The sequence below is a fragment of the Thermobia domestica genome, unplaced genomic scaffold (assembly GCF_964235325.1).
Source record: "Thermobia domestica unplaced genomic scaffold, izTheDome1.hap1.1 HAP1_SCAFFOLD_208, whole genome shotgun sequence".
Taxonomy (NCBI): Eukaryota; Metazoa; Arthropoda; class Insecta; order Zygentoma; family Lepismatidae; genus Thermobia; species Thermobia domestica.
In genome coordinates this window covers 1-18,571 of record NW_027655933.1, presented here as the reverse complement: position 1 = coordinate 18,571, position 18,571 = coordinate 1, and the positions used below count along the sequence as shown (strand labels likewise).

General features: G+C 36.0%; 1 protein-coding gene across 1 annotated transcript in view; it reads left to right on the top strand.

Annotated features, from left to right (window-relative positions):
* The window catches only part of LOC145676544 (ubiquitin carboxyl-terminal hydrolase 4-like), a 76,203-nt gene extending 58,095 nt beyond the window's left edge, over positions 1-18,108 (top strand). The window contains 7 exon segments of the mRNA XM_081747375.1: positions 1,263-1,398; positions 3,841-4,014; positions 12,601-12,759; positions 14,581-14,763; positions 16,261-16,481; positions 17,831-17,912; positions 17,915-18,108. Of these exon segments, the coding sequence (XP_081603501.1) occupies positions 1,263-1,398; positions 3,841-4,014; positions 12,601-12,759; positions 14,581-14,763; positions 16,261-16,481; positions 17,831-17,912; positions 17,915-18,073 (1,114 nt within the window). The 3' untranslated portion in view covers positions 18,074-18,108.
* Positions 18,109-18,571: the final 463 nt, after the last annotated feature.

Genomic DNA, 18,571 nt, shown 5'->3' with positions numbered 1-18,571 from the left:
GATATATAACACATGCAGGTCCCCGCGTACTACTTTATGTACTTCCCTAGTTAGACGGTCTCTTTATACGATCGAAAGATTTGTCATGTTATTTAAAATAAACTTGTTGGAGTGGACAAGTTCTGTATTCATGAGCTGTAGTACTGCACGGGAACAAATGCAAACACAAATCATTGAAGACTGTTTTTCATTATAATAATTTGTTTCAGTATGATGATTTACCAGACCTTACAACCCCTCCCCGTTGGCCTAGTAGCTAGCGCGTATGCCTTTGGTATTGGTGATCCCGGATTCGATTCCCCATGGGAGATCACACACAATTTAACTTCACAATAATTCACTTTCATTAATCATCCGTCTCCTTTAGCGTAAAGGACATAACCATACGTTAAAGCGTAACTCAGGTTGATTTTTTAAGCTAGTATTCCATTTCTAAATCGCCTGTTTTCAAGTTTTTTTTTCTTCTTCTTTCCGCTTTTGTTCGTTTATTTGTTTCGTGTTTTATCTTCTTGATGCTTACTTTAACGCAATTCTACTTTTTTAACTTGAACCAGACTATTCTTTGGCTTCATATGAACACACTTTGAATCTCATGGACTTCGAACATACCAGTGTTCCTTTTGTTTGATACATGACAAACAAAATGTTAACTATATAATACACAGAAAGAAAGATGCTGTAATAATGTCAAGCAAGAATATTAAATGAAATAGTTTACTTGGAAGGCTGTTGCGAGAAACAAAGGGAGCTATTTGGAACACTCAATGTAGGATTTAGACGCTGTGAAGTCACCGAAATCAACCAGACATAATAGTCGCTGAAGAGCATATGCAATGTCGAATTAGTCCTGCCAAGACAACTAAACCGTACAAGAAATAAAGTTTTTATAAGTACACTCAAAATCTAAGTATTTTAAGAGGAGAATTAATTCCATATTTGTAAGAATTTGCCAAAGTTAGAACATGTCTCATCTTGAGTACTTAGTGGAAGAACAAGTCACCATACCATAGAGACAATATAAAGATGCGTCAGACCATATGCTATACATAGATATAGATGCTATTAAGATGTATCAAACATACCTTACGTAGTTATTCATTGATAGAATTAAGTTACACTGCCAGGATACATGAATGTTTCTGTATTATGCTTGTATATTATTATCTTAGTTTAATTTTTAAACTTCGTTACCTATAATTGATCAGCAAACAAAATTCATTAACTCACTTTAATGTATTATGTATATGTGATTAATGTTTCAGCTCCTCCGTAAAACCTTTGCATATTCGAAACCCTCCGAATCCCCCACACACAGAAGGAAGGGGTCCTCCCGGACAACCAGGATTGTGTGGGATATGTAACCTAGGAAATACCTGCTTTATGAATAGCGTCCTTCAGGTGAGTAAAAACCAAAATGAATTTAATTTCGTACTAGTTTTGAGTTTGATATGTCGACGTTTTAATATTTTTTTGTAAATATAATCGTGTCTATAATGCTTATAGATAGAATAACTTTTCTTAAAATTCACAAACATGTTAGAAAATCTTGGATATTGAAATGTACTAGCTGGAATGAGAACTGCAATATGCTTTCTTCCTATAGAAGCATAGAGCTAAGAAGAATCCTTTGTACTTAGATAATCAGAAACTAAGACTGTAGTTAATTTGAAATCATGAGTTGAAAACAAATCAGGTTTTTATTTTATTTGGTTTTAAGGTAATCCTTGTGAACAGTTGGTTTTTGCAGACTTACTAAACTTGGTTTCTTGAAATCAAACATTTGGCTAAAATAAGTAGTTCGTGCAACCTAACAAAATATTCTGATACGACATGTTCTTTCTATTTCGTTTAAATGGATCGTAGTGGTATTAACGATGAGAGTAATTTCTTTCTTAGATATAGTATTGGCTGTACGCATGTCTGTAGACGGGGAAGTGAGAGGAAAAATCCATCGTGTGTTTGCATTTATCAGCGCTGGATTCCTTCCACTACTATTCATGCATTTTTGTGACGTCAGTCCTGCCCTTCGAACTGATCTGGACACTGCCGCATTCTATCTTACAACAATAGAACGCGTGTTCCCATTCAGTCAGGCCAACCCAGTGTGACGCCTTCTGCCGTGGCCTTGTAGGTTTCCGGAGTTAAAACCATTTCGAGCACGTGTTGGGCGTGATGTGACAGCATTTTACCCCCAGGCGGACTTCGACAACGACAATCCTAGATCTGCAACCGACGTGAAATCCAATACTCCAGACAGGCATTCATCGTCTTTACGACTGCCAAAACAACTGTTTATTTCACCACTGTGAGAGATGACTACACTTGCTATTAAGGTTATTAGTGCACCTTTTTCGAACACATGTTTAACATCTTCGGATGTCGTACGGGCGCCATTTTGCGATGACTACCACTAACCATTAGTTCCCTCTTGTGTACCAACTTCGGACCAGATCAGTGAATTCGTACTGGGTTTTCTTAAATATTCTCACTAGTTTCCACTATTTTATCAATCTAATGGAAACGTCTGGACAGTGTGCAACTTACCAGACTAATATGGCATTGGACCATTTTCCACCTTAAAAACAGCTCTGATGCGACGTGAAATGGAGTCATGGAGATCGTGTGTGGTAGCAAAGGAATGTTTCACCATTCCGTGTGCAGTGCATTACTCAGTTCATTCAGACAAAATGGAGGCGGGAAGCTGGGGTAGATTCGCGTCTCCAAAATGAAGTAAAAATGTTATATTATTGGTCAGTCATATAAAATGATCAAAAAAGATTTTTCTTTTTTTTTTTGGGGGGGGGGGGGGGAGGGGGAGGGCAACTATCAAAGAGGACACCTCAAAGACTGATTTAAATGATTGACGATTTTATAGTATTTTAGGTTAGAGGAAAGAGGAACGAAGAAGCGTAGGTATTAAGCCAACAAACACCAACCTCAGAACTGATTTGCTTCTTTAGGTATTTGATGATGGGTTTACGAAATGTTAACCACTGTGAACTGTGCAGTAAATGACACTTTTAGGATAGGAAACTAGAGATTAATGAATGAGCTGAATTATTTCAGCCCGCAACAAAGCCTACTGATGAAGACGCGATGGACTTTTTACATGTATTGGATACTGAAGATTGTGGCAATGAATGAAAATCATGTAATCATTGAGAGTAATGCCATGATACTTAATAATTCAGTACACAAAAAATAAAAGATAAAGACTGAATTAAGCAAGCTGTAGCAAATATCTTGAAATTGATGAAGAAGTGAGAAATAGTAGCAGTGCAAATCGAACGAAAATCGTGCACATACCACGGCCATAGAGTGAGACAGCCGAACTGATGGCATCTGAAGTTAAACCAATTGATCTCAGCAGGAAATATAATTTGTTAACGGAGGCAGCGTCATCTTCGAGGAATTATAAGAAGTAATATACAGGATGGTAGCCTTTTTTTTTTTTTTTTAATATAAATAATAGCGAGTTTTGGAAGATGAGATGAAAAACTATGGTGAAAATAAGATGCGAACCAAAATTAATGTGAACAACAATGTCAGGAAAACATGGACATTCTCCCGCACATAGATGCGTACGCTAACCATATAGGCACGAGGGGTTATTAATATTATGTCATGGGAAGAGAGTATTATTGGTATAAATTAATTGTACAAATATGTTGGCAACACGATTACGTATTTCAATCAGGTCGTTTCATTTAGCTGATCAATAGGCTATACTACAACAACGTATGATCGTAGGAATCCCAGCATTAATTGAAATCATAAATTGTGACGTAAGAATTTGTTTTAAAAAGCAAATAACTAATTATGTCCTTGTTTCTTTTACAGTGTATGAATAATATTCCACCGATTGTCAAATATTTCTTAGATGATACGTACTACAATGAACTAAATGAGGATAATCCATTAGGAATGAAAGGTGAAGTTGCAAAGGCTTTTGGTGAGCTAGTAAAACTTATGTGGAGCGGACAATACTCTTATGTTATTCCTCATAGCTTCAAGGTGTGTATAGTTTGGTTTATGTAACTTCTTTAACTTTTTTCATAGTGATAAACTTTAAATTTGTATGTAAGTTATCTACAAACGAAATACTATATTTTGTATACAAGTTGTATATACGAGAAGAGCCCAGTAAATATCCAGATTTTATCCGGCTTACCCGAACCCCGAAAGCTATTGAGTTTAGTATTAGTATGACAAGTCTGATACATGGTGGTGGCAGTTGTAAGGATCTGCTATTCTCGCGGTGTATTATTCAAGATCTTGTCGAACCAGTTAACTCAATGTAGGATCTGAGTGTGGCTCAGTGGTAGAGCGTTCACCTCTGTTGCATGGTGTCCCTGGTTCGATTCCAGCTCGCTCTAAGTGAACTTTGTGGTGGTTAAACACAATGTGTGCGTGGTTTTTTTCGGGGTTCTCCCGTTTCCTCTCACTTTCTTCATTGCACCATTTCATTCAGTTCTCGTCATTATCGTCTCCTTTAGCCTATCCATCATAACCGTGAGACGTGAAACTCAAATATTTCAATTTTTTCAATGTAGGATCAGTTGGTGGTGACGAAAGTTCTAGTGAAAGAAGATTCAAACGCTACTTAAATTCGTTATCGACTGTGATATATACTTGGAGAATTAACCTGTATTAGTGTTGAAATGGTGGGAATGCTTTGCGTGAATCCATCGAGAATGACTTCTTTGGAGGTCTGGCGAAAAATATCATTAGTACTTTGTCAGTACATAATATTCAAAGGTGCTTTTGAAGGGTCGTGAATGTTGTACTCAAAATCTCAATTGCTACTGGTATGCGCAAGAGTTCTATGGACAACGTTATCAGTGAACGCTTCAGGTTTCCTAGTTTCCAGGCCATGGGTGCCGAAACAACTGAATTTTAACTTTGTCTATTTGGCGAAAATTGTTGGCTTGCTATGAACGTGAATGGGACTATTTTTTGCGCCGTATCGTTACAACCGATGAGTCATGTATACATCAGTACACGTTTGGGACAAAGCGTCGATGGAATGGAGACTTCTGATTCCCACAAGAAGTTTCGCAGAGCACCATCTGTGCAAAAGGTTATGGTAAAGAGATTTTGCGACCACAAAGACATCGTGTATAAGTTTCTGTAACAGATGAGTGCTACTCGATACTAATCAAGTTCGAAAGGTCATTCACAAGAAATGTACAGGGTTGTCCATGAAAGGTGCTATTTATCAATATCTAATGCAAGACTGCAATACGGCCGCCAAAGATGGGACAGTTATTGACCAGTTGCGTTGAAAGGTAATTCCACACCTACCCTACAGCTTCGCCTTTCCTATCACTACCACCCTGTCCTCTTATCCCTTCTTTATACACTTTCTTCCATCCCAAACTTTCTCCTCTTTACCCTAATCTTATACTCTTTTATTTTTCTCTAAAACTTTCTCGTCTAATTTTATTTATAACATTACGCTGTGGTGTAAGTACGAGAGGAGGCTGGAAAGTTCATAAAATCACCAAGAAGAAATTTACGTGGAAGAACCATTTTAATACACTATTCAACGTATTCCCCTCGAAGCTCAATACACTTTTCACAACGATGTTGCAATATTTCTAACCCTTGCAAATAGAAAGTCTTGTCCTGCTGTGCAAACCAGCCCTCCACCTCCGCAATGAGTGCCTCATCGGGTGGAAAATGTTTGCTTTTGAGATGTGGGAAGAGGTGATAGTCGGAGGGGGGCAGATCAGGTGAGTAGGGTGGATGAGGTACACATGTGAAACCCAGATCCACCAGCAATTGCATGGTTTGATGAGCCTTATGGGAGGGTGCGTTGTCCTGGAGAAATTGAAAACCACGGCTAACTTTTCCGCGACGTTTTTTCTTCAGAGCCTCCTTCAGCTCAATCAAATAGTTGGAATAAACCCCAGCATTGATGGTTTCACCCTTTTTAAGATATTTGATAAGGATGACACCGTCCTTATCCCAAAACATCGATGCAAACACGTTCCTAGCTGATCTTTGGCTTCGGTCAAGGAGATCCACTGTGGCGCCACTCCATGCATTGCTGTTTAGTCTCTTGATCATAGTAGTGCAGCCATGTTTCATCTTATGTCACCAGACTGCACAAGAACTCACCAGGGTTTTGAAACTTTTGCAAAATTTCGTGTGTCATCTACATCCATGTTCTCTTCTGGTCAGCATTCAAACATTTTGGGATCCATTTGGCACTCACCTTCCACATGTCCAAATATTCTGCTATTATGACACCCACACGCTCACACGATATCCCCACGCAGCAATGTCTTTGATCGATATGTACCTATCCTTCATGATCATGTCATGCACTTTGTCGATGTTTTCCGTGGTCACTGCACTTGAAGGCCTACCTGAGCGAGGTTCATCTTCAGTCTCACGATGACCAGTCTTAGAACACCTCACCCACTTCGCTACTGTTTTATATCCAGAAGCGTATTCCTCCAAAGTATCCTGCGAAGTTTTATGAATTTCCATAAAGGATTTGTCTTGCAGAAAAAAAAAAAACTTGATAACACTACGAAGCTCATTCTTCTCGAATTTCCTTAGATCCTTCGCCATATCTTCTTACACAACCTGTAACAAAGGAAATAACAATGATAAAATGTCCATATACGGGATGAGAAGTTCACAATATATAACCTTTCTAATGACTACAATGATATGTTTAAATTTTCATTTCTTCTTGGTGATTTCATACATTTTCCAGCCCCCTCCCCCTCGTAGTTCAGCATTTAAAAATCCGCAAGGGTTAGTTTTGAGGGTGGGCTTTTCTTCGGACGATTTCTTCAGAAGCGACTCTCGCGATTTTGTTTATGTTTCATTAATACCTGACAATATGGTGTACATCGATTGTCCTAAAAAATCCACAGGGGTAATTTACTCTTACTTTTTTCGGACGACTTTCTCAAAAGACTCTAGCGATTTTGTTCGTATTTCGTGAATAAATATTTCGTTAATAACCTAATAATATGGCATTATTATTTGCACTCAAGAAGGTCCACATGGAGTAGTTTACTTTTAGGATTAAGTTTATTTCAGGACGATATTCTCAAAAACGACTCACGCGATTTTATTCATATTTCATTAATAATCCTATAAGAGAATATAAGAGGTAGTTTACTTTTTTTAACAATATCCTCAGATATGTTTCAATCTATTTCCTTTTATCTAATAAAGAAATATTTCATTAATAACTCATATATATATATATATATATATTGGGAGACCCGGGTTCAAATCCCGACAGGAGCTCATGTGGTTCGGATTCCACGTTAATCAGTAGGTCCCATCTCACATAGCCTCGGTGCTGAAAAGGACGTTAAACTCATCTCTCTCTCTAATATATATATCGTGAAAAAGTCCGCAGAATGTAGTTCAGTTTTGGAGGTGAGTTTTGTTTGGAAGAAGTTTTTCGTTAACAGTTTTGTTCATAATTCATAAATAAATATATCAGTAATAACTGCACCATAACATGACTTATTTTAAGAAATTGGATCCAGAAAGTCTATACGGTAGCTCATATCTTTTATTCCATGTTGTTTAACTGGCACAAAATTTCAGAAACCACTGGCGTGTGGTAAGTTCATTCAGCACTCCTGATCCAAATGATTGATATTTTTCGTTGTTATATGTGCAGAATGCCCCAGTTAGAAGTTGTAAAGGAAAGTCACACTCAATTTTGTGTTCTCCATGGTGCACTTTTGCCCGACTTCGTTCAACATCAGATTGCTTCCTGACGTAGTGGGTAGCACAGCGTATCATTTGAAACTGTATGGAGTTAGTGACGTCCTACACGTGACTTCGGTCTATTCGGTGGTCGTGTCACAGGATAGGTTCCTTCCAAACGTTACGAATATTTTAGTTGCACCAGCACAGTACTTGCCATACCTGAAAATGACATTGATAAGTGGTATGGAAATGTTTCTCTGATTTTTATAATATTGGAAGATAAACTCGTGGAGGTTATTAAAGAAAGATTAACAAAGTGTCAATCTATTCGAAGATTGATAAACTGTAATTCATGTTACTGTAAGAATATTCTGCAACACGACAGATTATTTTTCTTATCATGATGATAGCGACTAGAAGGATGGAGTATTCAAGTCAAGTATAAGTCAAACATATGAAGCTAGAAACTATCTCATTATTCATGTGCCGTTAATGTTCAGCAATGAATTTGCTACTCTGAGGAAATAAATCGTACATCAGTTATATAAATGTTTAATTTACTTGCTGTAATGGTGAAAATATCACTTGATATAATGGGAAAAAACCCAGGAGTCCTTCATTTTTAGTAGCGTGGAATATCCCTTTCGGAGAAGTAAAATCAAAAACTTTTACACATGCTTGTCCATGTATTGGCCAGCATTATGCAAGTATGAATCTTGACTTGTACTATAAGAAGTACATGTAATACTGGGAGCAGATCCGAAGGACAATGTAGAAGTAATGAAAGTTACAAAAAGCAATTTACTGGTTCGATTGTAATTAGTTGATTATAAAGATGGTTATGGATTTTTGATCAGTGGAGTACTGCGTCATTTTCAATGTATAGAATACCAGTAATAAAAAAGTAATTATTATTATTAGTAGTAGAAATAATAGGAGGCAGAGGTTTTTTTCAAATCATGCAAGTTGTAGCAAATAGTCAAGTGACCATCACTGATTTTGGTCCTCTTAACATATGTAAATCCTTTCAGTGGCCTGGGTAGCATAAACATTGTGCAGACGTAAGAAATTTACGTAGTCAGACAATTTGAAAGTTTCTAAATGAAAAGAAATTGAGAGTGCATTTAATTCAAGTGTAAGTTCACTACATGACTAACATATTTTTGTCTATATGTATAAATTAGTTAGGAGGAAATTACACTAAAGCTTACGTTTTTAATAGCGAGAAAACAGACTTAAATCAGCTTATTCTTTTCTGTTTTCTTTGTGTACAGCAATGTAACTTGTTTTGACATGTTACTTTGTAATATTATGAACTTATCAGGGCGGAAAAACGGTGCTGATACAAATATTTGACAAAGAACATTATCCATGGGGGCACCACTGATACCCACTTTATCAGTCGATCAGAATCCATTGCAGGGTCGGTGCGGATGCATAAAACAAGACAGTTCTGGTTTTCATGAGAGCCAGAACTTACGCAACCCACTTCAGGTCATATTTTACATACTATAAAATAACCAAATGCTAAGTCCGAAATAGTTGCGTGCAGTTCAATTCTTTGAGGGGGCGCGGTGGCTCAGTGGTAGAGCGTTCACCTCCGGTGCTTGGGGTCCCTGGTTCGATCCCAGCTCGCGCCGTGTGGACTTTGTGGTGGACAAACACCGTTCTCCCGTTTCCTCCCACTTTATTCATTCCACCATTTCATTCATTTCTCATAATCACCGTCTCCTTTAGCCTAACCGGCATAACAATGGGACGTAAAACTCAAAGATTTCATTTCATTTTTTTCAGTTCCTTGAATTATCTGATTAGTACATTTTGTCGCTATGATCTTCATATCGTGCCTCAGTCTTGCAAGCTTTGGTCTATTGCTGTCCACACGTGGCAAGATCAAATTCCAATCACAGGTCTGAAATTATTATTATTTTTACATCATTTGAAAGGCCGTCTACTGCAAGGTACACTCACTGAATATGAGACTACGAGTTACTAACATTTATAAATGAAGCACAATCCTAAATAAGGTCAGTAAAATTTTGAAAGTTTTCCTTAGTTGCATAATGCTTGACTAGGTCTCCTAAACCATAACATAGTTCTTTGCCATGATCAGTGGCAATATAATGAACATTCTTCCCAAGTGAGTATAATTGGTACGAATTTTTGAAGTGTTGTACAGCACCATCTGAGATATATGTCACGTGAGTAGGTATTATATTAGTATGAGAATCAATCTAGTTTACAATTTTATCAGTGGCTAGGTTAGTAATGCATGAACGGAATCATGACGAAAGTCGTTGAATATAACAGCAAAACTCCGAATATTAGCATGTATGTAAGCCACACATATAAAAATGGAAATTTGGTAGTTACGCCAACGGTGTGGTTCGATTTCATTTTGAATCTCAGGTGGCCAATTCCGTTGTCAGCTATTGCGCAAAAACAGTTAAAGTTCAAAATGCACTAATAATTGCTTCATAGGCTATTGTACTAGCAAACATAACAAGAATAATAGGAGTGCCGAACCATGCTGCAATTTTTACCACATCAGTAACATACGAAGAAAGTTATCGTACATACAGATTGGCAGATTGAAACGAATTTCTTACGTCCGCAAAATGTGAATGCTATCTCAGGCCACAATTCAAATTAATAGCATAATTCCAACTGCTGTGGTAATAACCAAAATACTACCAATTTATATAATTGTTTTGACTTATTGGGATACATATCCTGAAAATTTGGACATAAATAAAACTGGAGTTTTGCCGTAATAAATTTTTGAAATGGTAGTTGTTGCCTTGCTACAGAACTTGTTCCACTTTTCTGTATCTGCAATTGTTTGTTAACGAAAAAAATCTGAGTGGTTGCATACACGTCAGGGGCCGATCCTTCCCTTCTTGTACCTCCTCTTCGAGTGCCTACTTTTCCAAACTATTTGGGGAATAGACACGTATGAACGAGAGGATTTACGTATGTTATGCGAATCAAAATCTGTGAAGGTCGATGGACACCCGTTTGCATGATTTGACATAGAAAGAACAACAACTATTATTATTATTATTATTATTAATTATTCGAAATGTATATACTAGAAAGGGGAACGTGTGATACATTGAAAAGCAGAAACGGTGAATGTAATGGTAAAAATGACGTACCTTTATTATTTTGAAGCTATACTTCCTGCACTATTAGATCGGGTATATCAAAAGTACGGGAGCATAGGTCAGTTCTGTTATAAGTAAAGATTAAAAAAAAAAAAAAAAAAAAAGTAAAGTTGTTGGAAATAAGTGGTTTTCAATCTAAAATATTATTATTATTTCAATGCACTAGCCGTATGGGCTCAACCCTGGTAAGATTCCTTATGTTAAATGAAAAAGCACATTTATCAGTTCACCAGGCTGTTCAAACGGAACGTAAGGGCACCCGGAAATGACACGGGAAACGTGCAGATGATTGCATGATGGAACGTAGGATACATTGAATCCGTTTTTCAAAAGTGCTGTATTATTGGTATGGTCAGGGCTCAAAGGGAAGAGCCCATCGAACGATATATATATATATATATATATATAACTTAGCATAAGGCATCTTACTAGTGTGGAGCCTAAACTGATGGTACGATTGGAAAAAATCCACAATTTAGTCTAAAAAGACGAAAAAAAAGGAAAGAGATGGAAGTAGTTGGAAATTGGTTGTTTTCGATCACAACGGAGTTGGCCTATGGTCCCGAACCTTTGTTACACCACTTATAACAGAGTAGAAGTGAGTGAATTATTATCACCTAGCCCATACTACTATAAGAAGAGAGATGAAATTTGGACAGGTTATTCCTTTTGTCACTTAAACGAGGGGAAGGGTGGATTTATGAAAATATCCTTTCCTAGGGTGAAAAAGGAGGTTCAATTTTTTTGCTAGGAATAGTGTATCTCATGAACTCTTGAAATTAGAGAGAGAGAGAAAACTCTGCACATAAATTCTGCGTTAAAAATGAGGCAACACATATTTCTACATTTTCGAAAACTACGCTCCTGAAAGGGAGTAATCTGTACGATTATATGAAAGAATGAAAGTGACTCACTCATAGAGCTAGGCAATACTAATTTGTATAGAAAACGTAAGGTTTGGACAGAAAACTTCATCTGTTACTAGAACAATGAATAAGAAAATAATTTTCTGAAATATATATGCTAAGAGAGGTAAAAGGGATTCAAATATTTTGCCCAGAATAAGTACCATACAAATCCCTGAAGTGCTCGGTATATGAATTCCTCAGGGGACACGTGTCTCAACTTTTTTGAAAATTCTGGTTTTAAGCAGAAAGAGGAAATGAATCATTTCTGTATTTTTGTTTCCGCCATATTGAAATCGACGAGTTGCTGCTGTTTGTGATCACATCACGGAAAACAGCCTACCCATTTGCTATTAAGTGTGAGTATGACAATACTCAATGAGAAGATTAAAACGAGTATTCAGTTGTATACAATTTCACTAATGTGCATTATAGTTACTCTGTAACGTGTGAAACAATTTATTTGATTTCCCATAAGTCTCCTTCTAATCCTGAAGAATATTTCCGTGAATGGAATGAAACTTACTCCTCTCAGTGCTGCCAGCAGTACCGTAGATATCATTTATCACTTATAAATCTTGAAACTGATTGGGATATTGCGTACCCCAATCCCTGTGGACTTCTTACTCCATGACTAAACGAAGGTTCTTTACGAGCAGCTTTATTGGCCATCTGATATTTTTATTACTGTTGCCCCTCCTTTTTTGTCCCCGGAAAAATAACACTTAGGTCGATAAAAGCTATTGAAAAATTTTATTTCATTTAGTCCTGAAAGAGAAGTCCACGGGGTGGGTGCACTGTGTCGCTTACTTAAAAGGGGCTCCTTATTCTCCTAGGTCCAGGTTGGACGATTCGCACCGCAGTTCTCGGGTTATCAGCAGCATGACTCCCAGGAATTATTGACCTTTCTTCTGGATGGCTTACATGAAGATCTTAATCGTATTAAGGACAAACCATACGGTGGTGTTCCAGATGCAGAAGGCCGCCCAGACCATGTAAGAACTGGTTCAGCTTTTCACCAAATGATTTTTCATTTTCCTTAAACCAAAGTTAGAAGATGAATTTACGATAATGAGCCCTTTCACACATTTTATTATTATTACTATCTTTAAAGTAACGACAAACCAAAAAGGTAGTATTGTAGTTTTAGCATTACAACGGTTTAATACTTAAAAAATACTGTGAAACAAAGTGGTGAAAGTTTACAATTTCTCCGTGTTGGACTGGTATACAATTCACTGCAGTGAACATTTACCACTTTAGTGGATAGTTTTGTTGTAAGTACAGTACTGTTATAAATCCAGAATAGCGATAATCTGTATTTCTCTGTTTTGCAAAATGTGAAAAAGGGAAAAATTGACAAGTACTTCGTATACGTAACCTCTCATACTCCAAGACATCTACTTGGATAAAATGTTTTATACCAATTTCTTACTCGTCCCACATAACTCTTTAAACTCTCAAATGTCCTGCACCATTATTTTTTATGCGTCAGTTAAAACGATAACCCGCGTCCCAGTCTTTTTTTTTTTTTTTTTTTTCCTTTATTCTGACACCTTATTGTCTCCGAGTGCAAAGAACACTTACGGAAAGGAACTTCCTAGTATGATAAGCCCATTAGTTCTATGGACGGCTCGTTTGAAACCAGATCTGCGGTCTTCAGGAAATGGCAGTAAAGGACCGTTCAACAGATATGAGAAATGTCGGGCCATATGAGATAGAGATGGTGAGGGTATGTGTTTTGTTCTTCTATGGAATATACTTCATTTCTTCTGTTACTGTTGCTAGTAAAAACATCGGCCTCCGAGCGTGCTTTTTTAATATGCTTTCCCCATTTTCGTCGATCTCCAGTAGAAACAACTGGTTCGAATCCCACATTAAACCGTAGGACCTCACATAATCTCAGTTCGTGAAACGACGTTAATTCCAAACATATATACATTTATTAAAATGTTTTTTTTTTAACTTATGAAAACTCGGAAGGGATGGGACAATGGCCTGCAGAAGTGTTCATTGAAATAAAGGATTAAGTAATAGCTAAAGCAAAAATGATTGAGAAAGTTCATGTGAAATATTAAATAAAAGGATAGAAAAAGGTTGGGATAATGGAGATTGAAGAGAAAGTGCGAGCTTATGAACTTAGGAAAGAGAATGGCCAAGAAGAAGAGAGTAGAAATAATAGTAGCTTCACCACTACTATCTATTTACCGCCTACAGAGCTATCACTATTAAATTAAAATAATAATCACATTAAGGTGGAAAAAAGAAGACGGAAAGCAAATATGTAAAAGATTACGGAATACTTGGTTATGACTGGCGATAAAATTGAAATGTATGTATGTTTTGTATATTTTTTAAGAGTTGAAAGTAATTTTACGTGGGGAACATTTAAACACTGTGATACGAAATTTCGTTTCGAGGTAGAAAATTATGATAAGTCATATGTGATAGGATTAAGTACGGAAATACAGAAATAATGACGATTGTACATGCGACGTGGAGGAACAAAAACAAAAAAGGACAATCAATCATTTAGATTAAAAGTAGTCCTATAATTACACAAATATCTGAAAGCTAGTGTGGCGGGAACTGGAACTTGCATCTCTTGCTTGCTGGACGATTACTCTTTGAAGTTTTCAGTGTTTAATAATAACACATGTACTACTTGTACCAATTTTATGCGTATTATTTACACATAATCTAGTTATTAGAAAGAGTTTTATGTTTGCCAATTTGCGCATTATGTTTAACGTCCCTTATGCCAGAATGATGTTTTTTCTCTTTACTTTTTCAAGATTTTTTTCTTTCTTTTTTAGATTGTTGCACAGGAAGCGTGGGATACTTACCGAAAGAGGAACGATTCCATTATAGTAGACTTGTTTCATGGTTTATTAAAATCTACAGTGGTGTGTCCAGATTGTAAAAAGGTCTCTGTAACTTTCGATCCATTGTGCTATTTATCAACTCCACTGCCCTTTGTAAGAGAGAGATTTATTGAGGTTAGTTGGCACAGCTCACTTTTTAAAGTAGTTTGTCGGATGTAAATTAATCAGCTACTTAATACAGTTCTAGAATACATTATAATCTAATTCTGAGTGGTTAATCATAAAATAGGTTTCCCGTTTTATACTAAAATGCTTTTATATTACGAATATTTAAAATAAAATTTAGTTTTTTGTGTTTATTCTTGTTTTTAATTCTGGAAATAGATAACTGTGTTCTTTCCATGTGGTTCAGATCCCACGTTAAACTGTATGTTCAAATCTCGAATAACCTTAGTGGTAAAACCAACGTTAAACTCCTGTCAACAACTTTTTGGTAGTTTGTGAGGAAGTAATGAAGTAGAAGCCAAGGGTAGAGCTTTCTACTCTTAACGCTTGGAGTATGAAACTTAATCATTTTGAGAGTATTGTATTAAATCTTATTAGTGAGTTTTCTGGAGTGTTTCAGTTCTCTCTCATTTTATCAGCATTTTTCGTTCATATGAGTTTCCTATTTCATACGCTTCTTCAGTCCAAGTATAAGGTGTGAAAGTACATAAATATTCAATGGCTGAATTTTGTATCAAAATATCTTAAGATAAACTCCGATCAAACCTAACACTATGGCTTTACTTTAGGTACGTTCTAAAAGACCCGATAGCTTTCTTTCAAAACGCTTCTTGTCACAAATGGAGGTAGGATATTATTAACTAATTGAAGCGAGCTTTTGCTGTTCACTTCAACTAGCATTTGTGTGTGTGTTTCAGGATAACTGTTGTAAATATTCGATTGAATGAAACTTGTTATATACCGTCCTTTAATCTTCTGAAATTAACTTCTTGTTTGGGGCTGAAATCTATCAAGAATAACAGGGGCATCATCCACTCTATCTTGCAAGTTTGAAAATGTAGATAATGCGATAAAGAAAACTCTCGCTCGTTTCTGAAATACGCAGTGTAATAATTACAAGAATGATGCAAATGAAAGAGTATTCGATTCGATGTCACCAAATATGCCATAAAATATTGATTCCTTAAGGTACGCTGCCTTCTTACTTGACTTTGTATCACTAATAATGAATCGTAATAATAGTATAGCTAATAAATCTACTCTATGAATGTTATGTTCTATTTGGGAAGCTTCCTACCCTCAGTGTTTTCTTTTTTCTTAGTTACAGTTCATTTTCAACATTAAATGTCAAGTAAGTTTAAAGGTCTGCATGTTTTGGACCTGTTTTTGGGGAGTATGGTGGGTGGTTTAATTCTACAAGGCTCATCTCTGATAGAAGGTCCCACAGTTAGCCCTACCTATGTAAGTTAGTGGTGGATAACCTTGTTCCCGTTAGTTTTCTTTGGATTTCCTGTTACCTTGCACTGTTTTCATTTCACTAATCCCATAATTGTCGTTCATTTGAGATTATCGCTCGTCTTCTTTAGCCCACAGGACATGACCGTGAAGATTCGTTTAATTTGAATGTACTTTGTCCTAGATATAATGAAGTATTTTGTTCTACAGGTGTTTCTGATTTCTTATGATCCCGTAAGAAGACCAATGCAATACAAGGTATCAGTTCCGAAGAAAGGACATATATATGATCTCTGCAGTTCCTTAAGTCAAATGTCAGGGGTTCGTGCTGAAAATATGCTGGTGGTAGATGTATTTAAACATCGCTTCCACAAAGTATTTTTACCAAACGAACCACTGAAATCTATTGAAGAAAAAGACGATATATTTGTGTGAGTATTTAACTAATTATTTCTTCAATCTAGCACAATCTTATTGCCGTGATGATTTGATATTTGAATCTGTAATAGTTGCACAAATTACGGTACAGGGTCTAGTTTCTGAATTAAATGACTACATTCATTACATTGTCACTGTTTTATAGTACATGGATAGCAGTAGATGTATACAGTACCCACCATAAAAATAAATGAAGAGGCAAAATAATGTTATTTACATAGAGTTCGGATAAGGCAGTGTATAACTTCTTAGTATGACTACACATTTAATCTGAAATATCGAACAAGTGTGTTGAGCGTAGTTATATGGTAAGACTATTTTCATGTTTGCAGACAACTATAAATTGTGTTGATTCTAGCGTATTTTGAATGAAAAATCTGAAGTTTCATTATGATATGTAGTTAGATGTTGAACTATAATTCAGCTTCTATGTGTGAAAAATTTAACAGATTGACACATTCAGGAAACAACTGAATTCACTTTTTTCTCGCGGCTTGGCTCTGTTTCTTCTTTCATTGAAGAAAATGTTTGTGAATAATGATAAAAATAAATCCGTGTGTTTGGATTTTCTTCGTTTAAGTGCGATCTGTTCGGGGCTTTTAGTGAGAACAAATTGTAGAGAGTATAGAATATGATTCTTACAAGATACGAAAATTGCATGTGAACATTTTTTTTAGCATATTTTTTTCTTTCTTTCTAAAATTAGTATTGTGCAGATTCTATTGTCAAATTCTTTCAGTATTTATCTAGGCTTATTATTTTAAAATATTGGGATTTTTCATACGTTAATAATGTAAATATAATGTCCCTTGATAATGTAACGAATTTGGTTTATACATTACGTTCATGATTTATTGAAATATGTAATTTTCTGTAGAATACTAATCGGTAAAATGAAGAACAAGAATTTGTAAGGAGAAAAGTCATTAGCTTTGAAGATTAGCTTCTAATATTTCACCTTCACGTATTATTCTCTGGATTAATAATATTCGTATATTGCATGTTAGTGAAAACTTCAGTAATTTTTTGCGTTTTATACCTAATCGAAAATTTGCAGTCATTTGATTAACAAGTTCATTTTTAGCGTACATGACTCCTTATTGAATTCTCGGCTAAAACACACATACACACTGTTATTCTCTTGAGCAAAATGTTTAACATTAAAAAAATTCATTCTAACATGTTCCTTGTGTATTTAATCGTGCAACTTTTACCATTTGATTTTTTTTTTTTTAAATAAAGGGACTGTCAAAATAAATTTTACAAATATACAGACATACTCCATGTTCATTTTTCTAGTTGTTTTGTTCCTTTTACTAATTTCAATTTAATACGTTTCCAGGTACGAACTTCCTGTAAGTGCGGATGACGACGAGCATGTTATACTTCCAGTAAGCATGTATGAAATATCACCAAAGAGTACTACTCCGGTACAACCCATCTGTTTGGACATCCAATAATTGTCGTAATACGAAAAGAAGAATGTACATTCAATGTGCTCTATGACGCTATCGTGAAGAAGATGGTGCGCTATGTAACAGTTCCAAATGACAACAGTGTGTGGTGGCCATCAGATAAATGCTAATAATGTGACCAACGGTGGTAAGTATATCGTTTGGTAGAATATGTGGGAAATATTCAATTTCTGAGGTCTACTTTACTTATTAAATACGTAGTGAAGTTGGAACGTACCTTACTTTTCTATACAGACCTTTTAGTCTTTGTATAGTCTAAAGTGTTACAAGAAACTAGTAAGTCAGTTACAAATTGTAGAAGCAGTGCCAAATATATTCGACGAAAAGAAGAAGGTGCATTCCCGTTCCTGGGTTCGATTTCCAGTTTGAACTCATGTAGTTCGGATCCCACATTAAGCTGTAGGCCCACGTCTTATGTGATCTCGATACTGAAAATGGTGCTATACTCAGAATCAACCAACCAAGCCAAACATTCGAGCAAGGGGTGTGGGAAAAGAGGCAAAAAATAGTTGAAGAACAAAATATATGTTTCAAGTAGTGCTACAATTGGCACGTTTCATGTGTCTCACAAAAACTTACATAATTTTAATAACTACTCTAAGTGCGTA